The sequence below is a fragment of the Lepidochelys kempii genome, chromosome 18 (genome assembly GCF_965140265.1).
Source record: "Lepidochelys kempii isolate rLepKem1 chromosome 18, rLepKem1.hap2, whole genome shotgun sequence".
Lineage (NCBI taxonomy): Eukaryota > Metazoa > Chordata > Testudines > Cheloniidae > Lepidochelys > Lepidochelys kempii.
This window is the reverse complement of record NC_133273.1, coordinates 18,394,101-18,415,859: the sequence shown is the minus strand read 5'-3', so window position 1 is coordinate 18,415,859 and position 21,759 is coordinate 18,394,101. Positions and strand designations below refer to the sequence as shown.

The 21,759-nt window shown below is 46.0% G+C and overlaps 1 protein-coding gene across 8 annotated transcripts in view; it reads right to left on the bottom strand.

The window, feature by feature from the left end:
- MIB2 (MIB E3 ubiquitin protein ligase 2) overlaps nucleotides 1-21,759 on the bottom strand; it is a 109,628-nt gene that overhangs the window by 68,999 nt on the left and 18,870 nt on the right. For 6 of the 8 annotated variants that reach the window (XM_073317014.1, XM_073317018.1, XM_073317019.1 and 3 more), the window contains exon 2: nucleotides 3,694-4,012. In XM_073317014.1, coding sequence (XP_073173115.1) covers nucleotides 3,694-3,940 — 247 coding nt within the window. In that variant the 5' untranslated portion in view covers nucleotides 3,941-4,012. Of the gene's footprint in view, nucleotides 1-3,693; nucleotides 4,013-19,603; nucleotides 19,625-19,895; nucleotides 19,973-21,759 lie in introns of those variants that run through there. The other 2 variants (XM_073317015.1, XM_073317017.1) reach the window with 2 other exon arrangements.

Here is a 21,759-nt window from a genome sequence, read left to right as displayed (position 1 = left end):
ACTTTGGCTTCGTCCTCCCCAAGGGGGCGGGGTTCGGGCTTCGGCCCCCCTGCCCAGGGTGGAAGGGCTCGGTCTTCAGCCCTCCTTCCCGGGGTCGTGTAGTAATTGTTGTTGTCAGAAGGGGGTCAGAGTACAATGAAGTTTGAGAACCCCTGACTTAGAGGGTACTCCGAGTGCTGTACTGTTGTGAACCACTTTCAGCAGGTTCCTGTACAAGAGGATCTGAAGTTCCCATTTCACCTTCCTACCCACACCCTGCACAGAGAATAAGTTGGACTGTTTATTGTTTTATTGTTAGGAAATGTTACACCGGCAGAGTCCACTCACAAAAGGTGATCGGCTTGACACACTAGTCCTGCAGCTCTATTTGTTTTTACTCCTGCCAAAGCCTTTAAACACTGCTTTTATATATCTATGGTACTTCTATGCCCCACTCCAAAAGTATCTGAGCACTTCAGTTTTCCATGCATTCATCCGCACTCCTGAAAACTTTACTATACTATTCTAGCGCAGAAGTCCTCTTCTGGCTCCATCTATAGGAAGCCCAAGGGGATGTCTTGTTAGCCTCAGACAATTTGCTATCAGTCGCGAGACAAGGGCAGGCAGGCTTTAGGATCCTGGTACCCCAGGAAAAGAATCCTTTGGTTCCCTCCCTCTGCCTTTCATCTGAGGCACGACAGCAGGTCTCCATCTCTTCCTTTTCCCAGGTCGCCTCCATCTTTCTCCTCGGTCTTCCCTCCTCTCCCCACTAGCAGTCATGACTGACTCCTGGCCAGCTGGCTTCACAAGCCACCCCTCAAGGCTGGAGGAAGAAGTAGAAAGCTTTTCTGCGGCAGTGCTTAAGCAGCATGGTGCCCCCCAGCCTTGAAAACTGGGCTGGGATTTCCAGACACGCCCAGGAGAGTTAAGCACTCTGATCCCACTGACACTCAATGGGTTTGGGGAATCTCACCTTTTGGCAAACCTTAGCCATCAATGCCCTAGGTGGCTGCCTACCCAGCTCATGCTTAGAGCTGCTCCTAAGAAGAGCAGCAACAAAATAAAGCGGCCCATTCTTCCTGCTTCCTCCACGTCGGCTTGCCTGACCGAACCTAGCCACGCCTCGCCAGCCTCTGCAGGAGGAGGATTAGGCTAACGGCTCAGCCTGGCGCACAAAGCAGAAAGGGTTTCAGATCAGAGCGCTCCCCACGAAAATACATGATCTTTCCCTCAGCCACTGGCAACCCAGCACTCATGCCCCAGCTCAAGCACCACTCCAGTGAGATTGCTTGGGAAGCTTTCCTATGGAACAGTTCTCGCTTTTCAGCCCTTCTGATGTTGAACATGTGTCTCAGAGAATTTGAAACATAACTAAGCAGCAGCAGTGCACACAGTACTGGGGAGCTTGTTCTGCATTCATGGGGAGGGTTACTTTGAAAATGAAGTTTTAATAACGGTTTAAGATGCAAAGTCTCAACAAGAAAAGGGGCCTCGGAAGCTCAGTGAGCATCTGTATGGGAGCACCTCCCATTTACTCTGGATTAGCGGTTAATGGCTGCTTTCAGTGCCTTTTTCATGCTCTTGCGACAGGAGAATAAAGCAAATGAACTCAAATGCTTCATTAAAATGATGTTACATGGGAGCAACTTTTGATTTTCTTCAGAGCAGTTTTTTCTGCTCACCAATGAAAATCTTTATTAAATACATCAATTGCTTTATCAAAATGTATTTTCCTTTATTCTCCGATCACAGATGCACACAAAACCCAGGAGTAATTCATTAAAACAGGAATTCTCCATCTCCAGACACCAGTCTCCTCTCAGATTTCTTTAAGAACAATTTAAAATCAGGGACCCAAAGCAGTCACAAGTGGATCCCTCCCTTACATCCTTCTGATCACTGGCCCAAGAATACTGGAAATCGTTTACATGACCCAGCAACATTGGTAAAACTATGCCAAAATGTTCACTTCTGGCTGCTTAGAGTGAGTCTTCTAAACAGGAGAGGCTTGATTTTCATAGCTCCCGAGGGATCTGGCATTACACAGCAACTATGAAAATCAGGGGCATTTTTATTTTGGTGCCTACATACCTCAGGCATCCATATCTGAAAAGTTGTTCCCACAATCCTTTGCAATAGTTTCCTACATATGTTCAGCATCTCTCTAACTGCTTGCATTAGAGATCAGGGGTTCAACTTCTCTGCTCAGCTCTCCTGGTGCAAGTCCGGAGCAACTCTAACTTTGAGTAAAACATTCTGGATTTACATTGCAGGCAGAATTTGACCCAAATAGTTTATATTACATCTGAAAGCAGCCTTGAGTCTCTGCTTCCCAATAGTATAAAGCATTGGTTTCTGGCTTCAGGGTTCTCAGGACAATAGCTGCTAAAAGTCGCATCAAAATTCAACTGCAAAGTAGAATAAATCAGAGAAATTTTAGGCTGATACCTGGCATTCAAATGATATAAAGCATCCACATCTGGCCCCAGAAACTTACAAGGTATCTATCAAACCATGTAATGGTATCTCAGATCTAACAGTAAGTTTTGTAGGCATTTTGCCAGTCCTAGACTTTTGGCTAGTGCAATTTTCAAGCTGTTGGAGTCAAACACGAAGGTGATGGAAATTAAACTGCTTTTCTTAAGAGTTGGTTCTGAGCTGCAAAGTTTGAGTCTGTCAGCAAGGATAGCTTTAGCATGATTTCAACAGTACCCACAGAAAGCAAAAACGAGGGTGCAAAGACAATGGATTTTTTTTTTTTATACTTCATGGATAGGTACCCACAGGTTCATATTAATGATATTTATGAGGGCAAAGACCACTGGTACTGCAGCTCCTTGTGTAAGGTCACAATAACCGGAGCTGGGCCCAGCCCAATGGGACAGGAGCCACTGCTGCCGGGTGAGTGTGGGGCAGGATCACTCTCCAGCTCCCCTCCACACCAGGCCAGGATTAGTGCGGCGAGGAGGTGAAGGGGGATGACGCTGACCTATGGATTTTAGGCTGCCCCCCATGAATTTACAACAGAGTTTAGTACAGTGCACCCGCTGAATCCAGAAGCTACATCTGGCCTGGGGTCAGACCTTTCCCAAAGTTCTAGGGCTGCTTGGACCTGGGGTTTGGCTTCAGACCAGCCTCTGCTTTTTAAGTAGCTGAGGTTTATCTTTTCCCCACCACCCCTTAAAAAAAGATATTGTTGTTTAGGTGAAAGCGCTGGGCAGTTGTGCTCTGTCATTCTAAATGTGAGAATATTTAAAGGCGTGAAAAGACAATGAGCCAAGAGCAGTGGACAGAATGTTTGACGAAGACCCAGGTGACTTGTTGGGCATGTATGGCTACTACCGTGGCAGCCTAGTTCACATGCTGTCTCTGATGATATTTAACCTCCCGTGATACTGGTACCTTGCCCAGCACTCTGAAAATGGAAAGTGCTAACACTAACGAATACACGCAGAGAAGTATTATCTTCCTTTTACAAATGAATCAGACACATATTTAGTGATTCCCCCCCTCCCGTGTCACAGAATTCGTATGCCAGAATTCCTGGCTACCAATCTACACCCATACCGAGTCTCCCTAGCAGCTCCAAGACCTGGAGATGGAGAGGATGGCTGTCATTTGAGCCAGACATTGTGTATGCTAAAACAGAAAGCTTTACTGAAATACATGGCTGCACCTCTTGTCAATGTCCAACTAATATTTCACTGGCCTTACCTATTTGTGCATTATCGTACAGGAGAAGGTCATAGGCTCCTTGGAATCCAGTCCGATAATTGGTTCTGGTCCCTTGATCCCACTGGACCACCACAGTCCTATCCGGTGTTGTTGGGCTGCCTTGCCGGCCAATCTCAACCACAGTCCCAACGTTCCCTTCGCCATTGTCCTGATTGCCCCATTTCCAGTCAATTCCGCGGACCACCCGCATCCCGACCTGCATGCTTGCATATGGGTCCAAGTCCATCACGCTGTACAGCGGCCCTCACTGGCAGGGAATCTCAAAGGCAAGACGGAGGGAGCCGTGTGCCCAGCACACCTAGTAAGAAAGCACACAGTTAAGATACATTGTACAGCAAGGCACAAGACTTTCACAGCAAGGTGCGCGTGTAAATCATTTTGGCTAAACAAACTAGGCCTACAAGGGCTCACTGAATTAATGTTTTTCTAGATTCTGCATTTTCTGCTCAAGTCAGTCAAACCCAACAGGTCATCTTTGGTCAACTCAGATTCCCCCTGCCTCTCCCCCGCCTGCACCAAAATGGTTGAGCGCTGCTTTGGGTAGCAAGGTGTTATACTACAGAAGAACATCCTGGAACTTCAAATAAAATTCTCTCCCTTGCAGACAGGGTGTGAAATCATGGTTCCATCGAAGCAAATGGAAAAATCTCCCAGACATCAATGGGTCCAGGATTTCACCCAAGCTGACAACAATTTCAGCATTTAAATTGGTATGAATCTTAGCTCTTTCCTCAGGCCCTCAAACAAAACTACATCTACTCACGTAGTGCTCTGTTATGAACATCTGTCCCATCCATAATGTTCCCCCGGCGTGAGAAGCTGGAGGAAATGAAAGGAAGGAAAAAGGCTTCTCTTCCCCACCAACTAGGGTCCTGTTACCAATGCTGGTTCCCACCACACTGTTAGACCAGCCACAGAGGTTTCATCACATGGATGTGTGCAGACACTTCTGTTTGAGGAACTCTGCTCCCTACCACTATGGCCTCAGCCTGAGGTTAAACCAAAAAGACATTTGAAACAGCCAAATTTCACCTGCTTTCACAGAACACTGCCTCCTTCCCCACCTCTCCTGAAAACTGGGCCCACAACAGTGTCCACAAGCCCAGTTTAGAGTGTATAATAAAACCCAGAAATTCAAAGGAGTTCCTTCTTTGGGAGCATGTTGCACAGCTCTGATCACTACAGGGTTATGAACAAAGCCAACTCCAATTTGTGCTTCGCTCCTCCGTTCCACACACCATGATCTGGTATAGCGTCTGTGCAGCAGCTTGTGTTTCGTTAGAGGAGCTGCAGGATCATTTTAATCTTTCGTTATCGCACTGGTGTCCCAGATCTGGTTGGCATCATAACCAACTTGCAGCCAGCTAAGATTTTATGGTTATAGGTATGCTGCATGCCAGGGCAAACTTAGAACTTCCTGCTTTTCATCATGAACGGAGCACAGATCATCTTCCTACAAACGTACAGGCCCCCGCCAAGGTCCAACATTTTTAGTGCTGTGGGTCGGAAGCTCATCATAGGGCACCGCCGTAATCTACCTACTGAAATAGGCGCTCTACAAAATGGTGTCCCCTGCACAGCGTGACCGCACACACACACCGTATATGCAAGGTCACACTGCATGGAGGATTCCTTTTTGTAGAACAGGTCTGCTGGAGAGAGGAGGGGAAGGGATGTATTTGGGGGTTGGAAGGAGTTGGTCCAGTGGGACCACCAAGTTGGACCACCAAGCTTCCTTTAGTTGCTATCAGTATAGGTCTCATGACACATAGTTCAGCAGTCCTGATTCCAACACTAGAGGGCCGCAGTGCCCATACACTACCCAGTTCATTTCCGTATTATAGAGGTTTCACCAAAAGGTGTTCAAACTATTTATCTTCACTATGGTTACAAACTAATAAAGGCCTTTCAAAATCTTTCCTCCACTCCTCCATTGGTCGAGAATTCAGTCATTCAAGCATTTACATTTAGGTCATCTTCAGAAGACCGGAAAGCAAACTGTAGTTCTCTAGACTATGGAAACACTAAAGGAGACTGTAGCAAAAGTTTCTGGGAAATAACAGTGTGTCAGAACACTGCAAAAATATATTGAGAAGGAAGCCTAGAACGCACTGCAAGGATTCATGTGGCTTTCATTCCTACTTATCTATAAGATCAATCCCAAACAAAAAGAGCACAGGGAAGAGTTATAGCCTGTTACAGGGAGGTGTGTCAATAGCCACAGCAAGCGTTAAACAGTTCAATTCACAGGGCTCAACTCTCAACACAATCAGCAAGTCATGATCAAACGAGAAACCAGGCACAGAAGCATCATCCCCACTGGTAACATTTTAAAGAGGGAATGTGCACATGAACTGTACTGCTTTCACACATTAAATCGGAGTCCCTGCCTTGGTTAACAGGTCTAAGATTAGACCCGCACCCCTATAAATAGTTTTCATTTTAAAATATGGTGGGGGGGGGGGTTTGAAGACAACCCAAAGCCTTAGCCTTTGAAAAGCCACACTCAGCAACATTTAAAAAGTAAGCTTCGTCTTTGATGGATGAGCCATCAGCAAGTCAGGGCAGCCTGGAGGGAAAGTATGTCACAGCTAGGGCTGGCTGCTTGTCATGGCAGAAAAGAATGCTGAGGTCACAATTTATTTAAAAAAAAAAAAAATGCAGCAAGTTAAGGGAGGGAGGTCATGCGGTCTGGAGCCAAGTTATTTTCAGGCTGCCACAAAGGTCATCAATTAGTTTCAACTGCCATGGTTGTTTTTGCAAGGATACCAGTCCATTGGGAGCAGAACTGAGATTAAAGAAACCCATTTCATGCAGGTCGAATAACTATCAGATGGTAACAACCTCCTGCCGCTACTGATGCTGGCTAGATTTGAACTGGTGATCCAGAGGTGAAGGAATCTCCAGCCTACCCCCAAATCCCTAAATCAATCTAGTTCCTGCCTATTCCTGGTCTCCCCCAGCCATTCAGTACCGCAGCACTCATTCCCTCCCAAATACTGCGTTAATATTATTCACTGATCTTTTGCACATACAGGAACCATGAAGACAGGTTTCAGAGTAGCAGCTGTGTTAGTCTGTATCCAATCTTGCATCCGATGAAGTGAGCTGTAGCTCACGAAAGCTTATGCTCAAATAAATTTGTTAGTCTCTAAGGTGCTACAAGTCCTCCTTTCCTTTTTGAGGATCCACGAAGCCTCTGATTTTCTTTAAGACATTCACTGTGTTTCTCCAGTAAGACAGATTTGTCCTGGGCTGGAGATGGATGAAAATTAGAAATAAATAATATTCACCCAGAGAGAGAGAGAGAAAGATGTTGCTGGGATTTTAAATTTTAACAGCAACTTATTAACACTAACATGGCTATTTTGACAGGTTTCAGAGTAACAGCCGTGTTAGTCTGTATTCGCAAAAAGAAAAGGAGGACTTGTGGCACCTTAGAGACTAACCAATTTATTAGAGCATAAGCTTTCGTGAGCTACAGCTCACTTCCTCAGATGCATATCGATATGCATCTGAGGAAGTGAGCTGTAGCTCACGAAAGCTTATGCTCTAATAAATTGGTTAGTCTCTAAGGTGCCACAAGTCCTCCTTTTCTTTATGGCTATTTTGGTTTCCAACTAGAGGACAATGAGGGATTATAGTTTGCAATTACATCCCTGTCCCATTCACTAACTTCAAACTTTAGTCAGTTCAGTAGATTGCTTAAGCAATAACCTTTCTTCTGAAACAAGAGTAAAAATCCTGCTCTTAAAAGGGGATTACATTTGTCAGTCTTGGTTAAATGATTAGTGAATAGTCTTTCATCAGAAAAGTCAGGGAAGCCCTCCCCCCCACCCCATTTCTGTGATTTGAAGAAATACTTTTATTTAAAATATAGGGTAAAGTTTTCAAAAAGGACCTCAATGACTTAAGAGCTAAGTCCCATAGAAAGTCAATGAAACAGACTTCCAAGTGCTTAAGTCTCCTTTTCAAAAGTGACGTAAGAGTTGTCATTGAGGTGAAAATTGTATTCTTTGGCTTTTAGCTTAATGGGTTTTTTTTAATCCTAATAGGTCATTCAGTCTCTTCCTAAAGATCTTTGTATTTCTGAATGAAGTACTAAAGAGAGCTAAATTCTGCTTTAAGATGCCGTTGAAACAGCTCCCATTCGGCCCTAAATGTTCATAAATGACATTTGCCATGAATTGTCACTTGAAACTAAGCCCTTTTAGAGGCAGGTGGTTAGAGATACGCTGCAGAATGATGGGGCCAGAATAAAAACGGCTGCAAGGATAGGAAATGTTTTTGCATTGCAATTTATGTGAACTAAAAATAGAGATTAAAATGGATTCTGTATTATTTCTGATATTAAAGAGGAATTCCCGCGATGAGCAACATGTTACAATACTGCATATCACACAAACATTCATCCATTTGACCATCGTGTTCCTTGTAATTTCTGCTAGTTAGTATTTATTGCAGGTGATACTTAGTCCAGACTAAACGCAAGATAAAGTCTTTGGCACCAGCCTCAAGATGAACACACCCACTTCTTCTGGTCTATCTTCTCAAGATAGTCTATCCACCTTCTGCTCTCACGCCGTAGCCCAGCCTGGGCTCCTTTGAGTCTCTCTCCAGCAAGCAGAGACTCTACAGGGCTTCCTACCTGCAGTCCACCTCCTATCCAGCTGGCTTCTGTCCTATCTCCACCCCAGAAGCCTGATATAGCCCCATGACCTGCCTTTATTCATTTTCTCCACCTTGGGAGGCGAGCTAAGTATGTCACAGCTGAGGCTGGACCCATCTCCCCATGACAGCCCTCCATCTAGATGTCCAATCCTGCAAGGTGCTGAGCATCTTCCGGTGATTCCAGTGGGAAGTGAGGGCGCTTTCCATCTTGTGGAATCGTGCCCCAAACCTGACAGCAAAAGTGCAGCACCAGACTTCAAAGGCAACACACTCTGCCGCTGCTATAGCCACCCCTCAGCGTTCAAGTTTCTTTTTCTTTTTTTGTCCTACATGGTGGAAGTTTAAAGATGTGGTGGGAATAAAGAGTCATATACTAAGCCAGACAAACAAACCGAGGATCTTAACTGCATTTCAGGATTCTCTGCATACTGTTCTTAGCACTAGATCAAAATGTTTCTTGCTCATTTCTTTCACAAATGTCTGAGGAAGGTTCATGTGTCAAATACGAAAACAAACCACTTCTGAAACTTCTAGGCTGAACCTAAAGGGCCACTGTCGATTATGCTCAGAGAAGAGGGAACTGCCATGACCCAGCAATACAGACTCATCCCCGAGCATCTGCATTCCCTGTCTGGCCCTCCCCCACAGAGATTACCAACCTACCTGTTGATATAGCTCTGTCCTGGCCTCTCTCCAATGTCAACATCATCTCCAGTATTTTGTCAATAAAAGTCTGGTAAGGAAATATCCAGATCCTCCCACTCACAGGGCTATGAGATGAGGCAACATCAGTGTTCATTCACATACACTCTAGCTGCCCGCTGGTTTCATACACTTGCACGGAGATGGTTTATTAGTGCTTTGCTGCTCTACAGCGCTTTCAAAGCCTGGATCTCGATGGGCTTTACAAACATTCATGAATTAAGCCCCTGGGGAGCTAGCTCACTATTATCATCATCCCCTTCCCATACTACAGATGGAAAACCAAAGGAGAGAAATGACTTGTCCATAATTACATACTGAATCAGGTGCAGAACTGAGTGTGGACGAGGTAACTACTAGATCACACTCCATCCCATGCAGTGATTTACTGCTGGATTTTTAAAACATTTCTTCGCTCTGTACTGTCTGTCTGTTGGTTCTGGTCAGCCACTCAAGATTATTTCATAATTAGGTAGGAAACGAACTGCTAACTCATTTAGTATGAACACACCATACCAGCATTAAATTACAAGCTATTTGTTATTTACAAGAGGGGCCCCACTGGCCAGGGCACATCTTAATTTCAGTTTAGAGTTCAACCTTTGGGAGGAGGAAGTGTTTTCTCCCCTTCCCTAAACATGGTGCACAAACAGTTCAAAGAGCATGTTCTTTGCAGCCATTTTGCATCCCAAAGCAGGTCACAATCGGTGAACATACTCAGCACTCACTTCCCCTACCACAGCTAAGCAGCCACCTCTGGATCTCAGCCACTCTTTTGTTTTGTAACCTAGCGGGCCAGGAGGGCAATGCAAACATGTTTCCTCATGTACATCACTGAGCCTCTCTCTCATATTTGCTATGATCGGGGAGAAAAGGGAAGGTAGAGGAGGCCTTAGTTCTTCTTGCTTCCTTGTGTTTAAGACAACATAAGAACATGCGTGCATGGCCAGGACAGGGAAGCTGTATATAAAGATAATTTGAGATTAAGTTTTAATTTTTGCAAAACTCCCTTCTCAGAGACAAGTTTTGATGATTCAGTGATTTAACACACACACACACACACACACAGATGTATCCTGCACAAGTTTTGATTTTGCCGCCCAGCCATTGAACTGTGAAGGAACTCTGCTAAAGAAACACCTGGACTCTCCAGCGTGCAATGCTATTAGCAGGAAGATTTGTAATAATCATCGCTGCATGAACTGTGAAATCAAACCAGCTTTGGAAATTCTGAAGTGAGAGGATTTGGTTTAAGAATTAAAATAGATAGGATACAAATCTCATTCCATCTCTATACACTGACCAAGTCCATAACCCATCAACTATCCCAGCATTAATGTCCAAACTCGCCCCTCATTGAGGTTTGAGACTTACCAGTAACTGAAAAATAGGAACCGTCTAAGCTTCTTCCCTCAGATTGGCCATTTCTAGAGTTTCACTCCAAGACCTTCTCCAGCCAGAGACATCCCACACCCTTTAGACACTGGTTGGAGACAGTTAAACCCACAGACCTGCATAGCTCAGCAGTAATGACACCAAATCATAATGCAGGGTTTCAGCCCCTGAATGGAGGGTGACACAGCATTAGAGCCATGCCTGACAACAAGAAGGGAGGGAGAGCACCACTTCATGGAGGGCCCTTATAGGTCATCTAGGCCATTCGCTCCTCCTAAGAGACATTTCTGGATTTGTTCCCTCTGATATAGTTTACTAAGATCCCAAAAGCATGGTCCGGCTAGAAGCCTGGGACATGTCAGACAGGATCAGAGCCTAGTAGCTAGATATATTTATAGCATCCATCCATCTTGTGGCTTAGAAGTTTGCAGATGGAAGAGACTGCTAAATCATGGACTCTTACAGTTCCACTTGACAGAGTTTAAACGTCTGGCTACCTAATCTAACACACAGCTTAATCCAGACCTCTATTACTAGCCTTTACAATGAAATCTGAACTGGAGGAGGCTTAGGGGGGGAAAAAAAAAAAATCTACGGCTGTCAAGCGATTAATCACAATTAATCACACTGCTAAACAATAATAGAATACATTTATTTACATTTTTTGGATGTTTTCTACATTTTCAAATATATTGAATTACAACACAGAATACGATGTGTACAGTGCTCACTTTATATTATTTTTTATTACAAATATTTGCACTGTAAAAATGAGCAACAAAAGAAATAAATATCTTGCAATGCCAGCTACAACAGTGCCATGCGAACCCCTGTCCTCACTTTCAGGTGACCCTGTAATTAAGAAGTGGGCAGCATTGTCTCCTGTAAGTGTAAACAAACTTGTTTCGCTTAACAATTGGCTGAACAAGAAGTAGGACTGATTCGACTTGTAGGCTCTAAAGTTTGACATCGTTTTATTTTTGAATGCAGGGTTTTTTGTACATAATTCTAAATTTGTAAGTTCAACTTTCATGATAAAGAGATTGCACTACAGTACTTGTATGAGGTAAGCTAACAAATACTATTTCTTTTGTTGATCATTTTTACAGTGCAAATATTCGTAATAAAAAATAATATAAAATGAGCACTGTATACTTTGTATCCTGTGCTGAAATCGATATATTTGAAAATGTAGAAAACATCCAAAAATATTTAACCAATTTCAATTGCTATTTTATTGTAGAACAGTGCGATTAATTGCAATTACATTTTTTTTTAATCAACAGCCCTAAAAATAACTTATTCTCAGCTGCCTGGCTCTGGTGGGAGACAGACTTTTGGGTGGGGGCGGGAATAGCCGCTTCCCCTTCAGAGCATGGACAAATGAGATGCACAATCCACCATCCGCATTAGCAGCAGCCTCTCAACTCCAGTGCTGCAAGGGAGGAGATGGAGACCACCCAAGAGAATTCAGGTGATGGCTCCATGGCTTTTCAGTTGTCTTTGACATGGGGGTGGCAGGGTTCCCAGGCCTGCCAAAAAAATCCATATTGCTGTCCTGCTTGCTAATCACCACTGCAATTCCCCATGTTACCAAACACACAGTACCAGCAGAACAAACACCTTGGGGCTCTCTGGACTACTGACAGCTGCTGTAGGCATCTATATGCCAGAGTATGAGTCCTCCTCTCCCTCCACCCCCTGACTCCCATCCTTTAGATCAAATCCTTTGCAAACCAAAAACAGAGCCTTCTGCTTTTTCCATCAAGTTACATAAATTGTCTGCACACTGTCCTAATTATAACTGCCCCAACACCAGACTATTTCAAAAACATGTTTAATGATCCAGTCGCTGCTCTGTTTAAACATGCAGCACTAATTCAGCGAACATCTGGCACAATCGTAAAAACAGAAGTGAGGTTTGAAAAAAAATAAATTAAACAGGAAACATACAAACAAGCAGCTCAAGTGGCTGCAGCATCACTTCATGGTTTCAGACACACTACAGCCTTTCCATCATGTTCTCATTTTACCTGTCCCATTCCACTTGATTTGTTTGTATAACCAATTTTTCCCCGATATCACACACGCTCTTTAGACACAAACACGCATCACAGCCGCTTGGCAAGTCCTGTGGAATGATCTCCCCTCTTCTGGCCAATAGGCTCTAAGGCCAGCAGGGACCACTACGGCCATCGAATCGGATCTCCTGCAAAACACAGGCTGTAGAACTGCCCCGAAATAATTCCTGGAAGCAAAGGCCTCGATCCTGTGATGAGCACCATACGGGTGCTCACAAAGAACTCACTGCAGGGTGGGGATACACAGCAGCAGGGAAGGAGACATATCGGTTCACATGGAACCGACTGTCCATCGTGTTTCAATGGGTTTGTCCACACTGGGGGAAAAAAAAAAGATCCGAGGCAGCGAGCCTCAGAGCCCAGGTCGACTGACTCGGGCTCCTGGGGCTTATGCCAAGGGGCTAAAAATACCTGGGTAGACGTCCAGGCTCAGGCTGAAACCCAAGAAGAGGGGGAGGTGCTCAGAGCCGAAGCTTCAGCCCGCTCCTGAACATCTACACTGCTATTTTTAGCCTATGTGCCTGAGCCAGCGGACCCGGGGTCTGAGACTTGCTGTTGTGGGGTTTGTGTTTCCACTGTACATATACCCCAACCTTTACAAAGCCCCACAAAATACCATTCCAGCCTCCCTCTCATCTCTTAGGTCTCTCTCTCTCTCACACACACACACCCTCCTCCGTCACCCTGTTAAGTCTCCTTTCCCCATTTCCATCCGTCTCTCCCCCCACTCCAGATGCTATCACCTACCCATCGAACACCTTCCCATCTGTTTGCCATGCCCTCACCTTTCCTGCATTCAAGACCCTTCTACACACTTCTGCAAGGCCCAAACTAGATTCACACGAGAGAGTAAGGCCTTGACGGATGAGTATCTCCACACTAAGGAACAGTGGCCTTTGCGAGGACAACCCTTGCAGCCAGAGGCCCACACCATCCATCACAGCAAGCCACATGCAGGAGAGGATGCATTCTAATTACAGACTGCAGGCAGTGCAACTTTCACGACCTATCAGCCATGACTTGCTCCCACGCTGATCCCCAGAGAGGCGATTTAGGGGTGGTTTATTATTCCTCTCCCGGCTCCCCCCAGAAAAGTATGACATGTGCTCGTCTTATTAACCCAGCAGGAATGCAAACCCAAGAGGAAAGGAAATGCTGGCAGTATGGCAGCCCCCGGCGCTCCAGAATGCCCTTTGCATGATTGGTCAAATGGATGGTGAGCTGTGAAAGAAACCATGAAAAAACATTTTTATGCAGGCAAAATTAAAGGAACAAAAATGTCTCCATTTACAGATCCACTCGAATGCTTTCAAATCCTTCTCATTCAGAAAAACAATGGCTGGCAAACCAGCTACAGAGCCCGAGCAGCAGGGGAAAAAAATTGAATCATCAGGCCTTTAAACACAACATCATCATCAGTGTTGTCATTGGTTCCTGCATGTGCAATGTCATCAGTGTGCACAGCTGGAAAAATTATATATATTTATTTTACAAGGCTCCTCTCTCATTTAGATTAAATCTTAATTACAGCCCAGCTGTTGCATTTAAAGTGACAGCTGCCTTTACCAAGCAAATTGAAAGCCTCTTTTCTGCACAGAAACAGGCAATTCCAAATCCACCCCATCAATAAATAAATAAAGCAGGGCTGGATTTTGTTGTGTTGTTGCTTCCATTCTGACAGACCCTGGCTATGAAATCAGCCTGGCAGATTGAATAGGTTAAGCTGGTTTTTATTCAGTGCAGTGACCCTCGCACCCCAGGCTTTAAAACAGATGGGCAGGACATGCAAGCTAGCCAGAACATTTCCAATGCACAGTTACAGTTGCATAAAAACCCTGACATCTTCTGTTGAATGCACCGCTCTGGGGTAAGATTTCAGAAGGGCAGACAGGAAATTAAGTGCATAACTCCCATGATCTCCTCTTGATGTCAAACCAGGGGATATTTGGAACTGCAGCCAAAGAGAGGTGATGGCAATGTTTTTTGAGCTTGATTAAGTTGGAAGACTGGAAAAACAATGCAGCACCTTGGCTTTTGTGCTTCAACCAACAGCTTCACAAAGCCCCTGTGTACATTTTTAAAGGCTCTTCACACTAGTAAGGCGGGGGGCAGAGGGGAGGAATCATTTATGGCTGGGGGATCACTGATATTAGCAACAAAGCAAGCCAGGTATTGCTTTTATTGGAGTGTGTCCATTAAGAGGACCCCTGCATTCCAGAGCCATGTCACTTGGAGTTGCCTATTTCACTTATCTAGGGGAGCCAGCTTGGGATTGATTCTGGGAGAGACAATTTTGAATGTGCTTGGAAAGAAAAAGCTGATTATTGGCAGACAATAGCCACCCCTTACACTGGTCTGTGTTGTTACTATCTCCCTATGCTGCAGCTCAGCTGATGTTAGCAGGAGTGCCAGTGTGGACCAGCTACGCATGTTCCAGCCACCCTGCTGTCTAGGGTGGGCCCAGTGAATGGTCTAAGTGTCTACTCCGGATAGCAGATAATACTGGTGTAGATGCAGCCCATTCATGGCCTTTGAATCAGAAAGTCACAAACCGGTCCAAACCCGGATATGGATTCCTTACATAGGCACTAGGGTAGGTTGCCAAAGGCACAAGTGGCAGTTAACTCCCATTGAAAGCCCATGGGAGAACCTAAGACCTAACTGCTATTTGTGTTTTTGAAAATCTGCCCCAGCAGCATCCTTTCATGCTAGTGCATCTCCTGGCTCCCCCGATCCCACGGCAGCGGTCTTTAGTCCCTGAAGAAGAGCTCTGCGTAGCTCAAGAGCTTGTCTCACTCACCAACGGAAGTTGGTCCAATAAAAGAGATTACCTCAGCCACCTTGTCTCTCTAATATCCCGGGACCAAACACAGCTACAACACCACTGCACTTGGCCCCTAAGACATTCTACAAGTAAGCAGTACAGGATACCAAGGTGCCGATGTTGACAAGAAACTACGAACACAACATCCCTTTGCAAATGCTGGATGCAGGGCCAGTTCTAGCCAGGCCGGGCACCTCTCTACCACGGGAAAAACTGAAAGGCAAGTGTGATGTCTAGTGTTCATGGAGTGGAGCAGGAGCTACTTGGTACCCTGTGTGGCACGGTGGTGTTTAAAAATAACATCCAACAATGACAGTAGAATTAGCGAGGCCTAAGAATAAACTCCTCCCCTGGCCATGTACCACCTTCAATGTCCACTGAGGAACAGAATACAACATTTTGGGCAAATAAAAATGGTTAGATTTCTGTTCAGTCTTCGCAGGGTAACAACAGAACTTCTAATAACCTTGTCTCCTCTTATGCTGTTTTCCAGTTCTCGCTCTTTTGGGGACGGGGTCAAAGCGAAATGAGCATATGCAATCATATTTCCATCCAACAATTTATAATGCAGCACTCATATTTCTATTGTGGCACCCTATGGACTTGAGGCATAACTGGACCATCACATATATAAATGTAGGTGGACATTCCAGGGAAGATCAGATTTATTTTTAAGTCTTCTTCAGTGGAAAAAAATGATACGTCAAATGACCAGAACAGAGAAGCATGGCCTGAAAACACAATTATTGGCAAGGAACTCCCACTGATTCACTGCATGAATTTGGCCAACTCACTCAAGCCCTCTGCCTCAACTTGCCACTCTGTAAAATGGGGGTACCGAGTACTTCCCTCCTTACAAAGGGCAGAGAAAGGATCCCCTTTTATAACACTGCTTTAGAGTGGCACTATTAATAGACCACCTGTTGGTCTCTATTTCTTGGGCAGCAGGAGAAAACTCTATCCCCTTAGTATCCGAGCACTTTCCACCTAAAAATCATTAACAGCGATGTCCCTGTTGGGCTTGACAGGATCTCTGGAACCTCGCATAGTCAAAACTCTATGGCTGTGGGGTTAATTTTTTTTAAAAAAAATTCTAGAAAGGAAAAAATCAATCAATTTGTGGTGGTAGGGGATTTAGAAACAGAGAGGGGCATCTCAGTGTTGAGCGTACCATTCTATGCCATTCTTATGGTGGAAAGGCTTTTTTGAAGTAGAAGGTTTTGTAGCATTTCCTAAACATGATCAGTTTGTGGATTCGCCTGCTCTCCCCTTGTTCCAGATCACAGTTCCGTAAATGGGCTCCTCTTGCATTGTTTTGAGCCAAACTACTTCCCTAGGGGCCCACAATCAGCTATTCTGATGGAGAAAGCTAGAGGAGGAGAGCAAGCTAGGGGACCTAAGTGTGGCTAATATGGAGTTTCCCTCACAGCTTCCCCTGGGCAAAGTCTTGCTGTCACACCTGAGTAGGTTAAGGCATGGCATACAAGAGGGAGAGGAATCTGTGACTGACAAAGTGTGAGAGAGGCCTGGAATTAGAGCAGTATGTGGCCCAAGGAAGTGTGGAGAATTGTGTCCCCCTCATTGCAAGGAGCTGAATGCTACTCGTCCGCCCCCAAGGCCTAGAGTGAGCTATGCAGCCAGGGCTCCAGAGGGTTTGGTCTTTAAAGGGAACTAATTATTGCTTTTAAAGTAATCACACCAGGTTGCCTCTGAAACCCCCAAAAGGAAAAAGTTACTGTGATTTGAGGACACTCCCTTGCTACCTAAACAGCGGAGCAAGCTAGCCAGTGGCTACTCAAGCCACAGGTGGATTGACACCCCCTATGTACTGTGAAAGGTGCATGGAAGGGTGGGCTCATAGCCGAGCACCGGCCTCACTTCAGCAGGGCCTGGGTTACGTCACTCTGCACCCTGAGCGCAGCTGATACATCGTTTTCTCTGTGCATCCAGAGACCCCTTCCCCCTTCGCAGCATTCCGCCCTGCATTATGGTTTCACGACAGGCCTTACTTGCACTGTGGCCATTGGGACGCCCACACCTGCATAGGGGCACTTTGTGAAAGAGACTCCGCCACCCCACCGCTCGGCTGGTCATCGCTGGTGTTAGAGCAGACCTCGCTTTATGAGTCGGTACTGGCCATCGCACGGCAGAGCTGCCAGAGGTCTGTGTTGATACCAGAGGGACCTGAAGGGACGCTGAGCTAGTTAGTCCTCTTAAGCTATAAGGAATCCAAACAGCCACTGTAATGAATACAGATCTGAAAGTCAACTACCACCAGACCATTTTACTGCCCCGCCACGCCCGTACCAAGCCTCAGTCTGGCCTCACAGTCTCCAGCCCCTGTGAATAAGGCTCATAAGAAGAGACAAAAGGGTCCAGCCCAACCTTCTCCACAGCTCTGCTCTGACAATCTGAGGTTCCAATAGACCAGTCCGTAGCAAAAGTCATTTTCCAGGCTGTTTCGTATTCCATTGTACGCTTGTGATGCTAATGAAGTTATCTGTGTGGCAGCGACCTTCATGCAGTCCCTTGACTGCTGACTCAGAAGGCTGCCTTTCTGCCGTGTGCCTTTCACGCGCACGCAAGCGGGTACCGAGCATGTTGCCTTCTCACCTAATCTGTGGGAGAGCTGTACGTGCTCAGCACAGTAAGACAAGGACGAGAATCAAAACATTCTTTGTTTCCACCCAGATGACTAGAGCAGTTACAACATACACCGTCTGACAAGTCAGCAGCAGACGGGATCCTGAGTTTTACTGGAGACGAAGTGGGAGTACTCCTCTCCTAACGCACGGCTCATTAAAACAAAGAGCCCCCCCCCCTTCCCTCCCCCCCCCAAGATGTTTGAGTCATATAGTTCTGGGGAACAAGGGGCAGGGATGCCAGGAAGACCAAGGGAAAAGTGCCACCTTCCATTGCCACAAGCCTGGGGCTTAAAATAACTTACTGAGAGACAGAACAGGATCCATGAATCCTGACCCTAAAAGAGCTTCATGTAAATCAAGAGCATCCAGATTATGCTCCAGAGCTTCACACTACTGTGGTGCAGAAGCGAGAGCTACCAATCCCGTTTTAAAGAGGTAAGAAAATACTTCAGCTAACGGAATAGGGAAACACTGCCCGCTCGCTCGGCGCACACAACTCCTCGGTCAAGCTAGCCTTAGAAAGCCAGCCTGCGATGTTGCAACTACACGGCTGTTTGCTCACCTCTGCAGGCACCTTCCAACATCCTACGGCACTGGAAACAAAACAAGCTGTACTAAGCAGGCAGGCTTTCTGGGCTAACTTGCTGGCGCTCAAGTTACTTCTGCGCTGTGGAGAGGGGCAAGGGGAGGAGCCAGGAAGGACCAGCTGGGGCAGTTTTAGCATAGCAACCAACAGCGTTTTTAAAAGCAATGCTGTATTTTCCAGATGTGGTTGTCTCCTCAGACTAAGTTTGCTTGTCCTTGGGGTACATTACCTGCCTTAAAGATGCCCACTTGAAGGGATCAGTTGTGTAATAAATGCAGAGTCCACTTCCCCCAACCCCAATAAGCCAAGCAATGCTACAAACTTGCACTTCTCCCCCCAGTCCTCACTCTCCTTCCCCCAGCTCACACGGGTTAGCTGAAATGAAACTTTACGATTACTAGGACATACTAGGCCAAGCACTTGGGGGGTTTCTGTTTGTTGCTAAACTGTAGAAAGGGGGGAAAAAAATCTGCATTTCCCGTTAATGTTTTTAAAAAGTCCCAAACCTTCTATCTTTAATACACAAAAGACTTTTGAAAATAAAAAATCCACTCTCTCAAAAGTCAGCCTGATTTGCTGTCCCTGTCCTTCTCTCCAGCCCCCAGAAAGACTTTTATTTCTGTAATTGGTCAATGAACCAGCCTGTAACTATGCAGGATCCATCTCTATGGAGACCTGCAGTGTCTAACATTTACCCAGCAGGTCAGAGTGCCCACTCTTCATTTTCACTCTACTTAGAGGTAGTGGGGTGGGTGTGAAGAAGATGGAAAGAAATAGAGGCTGAGAAACCCTTTCCAAAAACTGGTTACAACTGCCTGGTCTTTCAAACGTAGAGCGTGTAATGGGGTGGGGGCAAGGCTCGCGGGGACTGACAGCGGTCAGTGGAGCTACGCTGGTGCCCATCAGACTGAGGCCAGAGTTATCTGAGCCACAAGTTTCAAGTGCCAACACTTCCCCACTCTAAAGTTACGGAGTTAGAACCGACCTGAATCCTAGAGGGAGAATCGGCAGGAGGGTCCCTAGAAGTCAATGCAGAACTGAGGCAAGCATTCGACAAATAACCCTGCGAAGACGCTCGGTCCCAGCCTCTGTTTAAAATGGGTGCCACGGCAACTGCCAAACACGTGCACCTGATGCACCGAGGCGCATTTCTTACGAACAACCCTGCGGCTGGAGGACAGGGGCGTCATCATCAGACCCTCCCAAGCTATTCAAACAGACAGTCTGCCTCGGCACAGACAGCACCGAACGCAACTCAGCTTGGGAAAAGCCGTTACCTGTTAGCAGCAAAGCAGGTGCATCTCCGCAGACATGCCCGAGTACAGACAGTTTCTCTGGAGCACAGCAGAGCAGACCAAAGGTCTGCCAGGAAGATCCAAAAGCTTCCTTGCCACCCAGTAATGCGAGTCCGAACAGGCAGCTGGGAGGTTAAGATTCATGCTACATCCTTCCACTCCCCCTCCAAGATGTATTCCCACCCCCTCAAAGGCTACAGCTGGCATATCTAAACAGGCAGCTATTAAAATAGATCTGCCCTCTCAAGAGCTGCCACAGGAGAAACTGACGGTATCTGGAGAGTCCAGGCTGGGGGGTAGGGGTGGGAAGGCATGAAAAGGGGTTTGTATTCCCAGAAAGATTCAACATTAAGTCTCCATGTTTGACTCAACAGGGAGAGGGTAAACTAAGCACGGAAGATCCCAGGTTCTTCTGTTTGCTGCTATTTTAGCACCCTGGAAGCCTGCAGTCTGCCTCCTCTTTGTACCAGCAGAGTCAAGAAGCTGAATGGTGTGGAGGTGGGGAGGAAGTGGGAGAAAGGTTCCCACAGAGAGAAACAGCTGCTGCAGTTTTGTTTCAGTTCTCAGAATGGCACTGTTCTGGGCACACGCTGGTGCTGAATTGGAAACCAGCAGCACCCCCAGCCCCACACGTCAGTACAAAACAGCCCCTTCCCTGTCTCCCAGAACAGAGAAACTGGCCCACTTTGTTAAATGAAACCAGGTGGCAAGCTTCCCCAAACGGTCCAGGAATGCAGGAGACTTGAGATCGGTCCAGCCTCCCCACGGCTGGAGCAGCAAACTCCTTTGGGGTTTCTCCTTACACAAATTTGCTGCCTGAGCTGCTTAGCCTGGAGATCGGGTGTGGTGGGAAGAAAAATCCAAGCTGTGATTGCAGAGAAATCCCTGCTCTTCATTTACCCTCAACGGGGCTTAAAATACAGCACAAAGCCTCCCTCTTCTCTGGCTGTCATCTGGCACAACCCCCCGAGAGCTGTGACTTGCACTTAAAGGGACAGTTCTTACTAGCCCAGACTGCAGGCACATGCCACCCATTTGCCATTGTCTTCGCTAGGTACGGCACTCAGCCAGCCAAGTGCAAGGCATCAGATTAGGGACCAAATCCTCTTGGGTATGCTCACACAGTATTATTGACATCACCCAACGGCATGCTAGAAACTCCACTGGGGCATAATGGCAGACAGGGCTCAGGAGCCTTGGGTTCTACTCCTATGTCTGCCACTGACTTGCTAGACATCCAGAACAAGTCACTTAACTCTTCTGTGCCTCAGTTTCTCTGCATAATGAGGTTAATGATCCTCCCCCACCTTTGTGAAGTGCTTCTAAATCTATGGGTGAAGAGCACTAAGTGTCCAATATTATTCTAGGAACACAAAATAAGATCCCTGCCACAAAGAGCTTACAACCTAAAGAGATGATGTAGAAACAAAAGGTTGGGGGAACAGGATGCAGCAAGCAGCAGAGTGACAGAGCAGGGAACTTTAGCACACATCTTCCTAGCACTGGTTTTTGCTCAGAGGTTTGCTTGGGTTTTATTTATTTTTTTAGGAATTTTCTAACCATTTTGTTCACATATCATTGCAAAGCGGGTAAAAATTATTATTCAATTTTATTACAGAAGTGCCTTGAGGCCCCCCACTGGAACTGCACCCCCATTTCACTAGGTCCCATACAAATATAGCAAGAGAGTCACCTCCACTATATAAACATGGAAACTGAGGCCCGTAGCGTTTACACAATTGCCTGAGCTCACAAAGCAAATCAGTGGCAGAACTGGGATGTAAATCCCGATCTTACCACTGTCAGTCCTGTACCAGACTGTGCTCCCTCCCAGTTACACATTAGG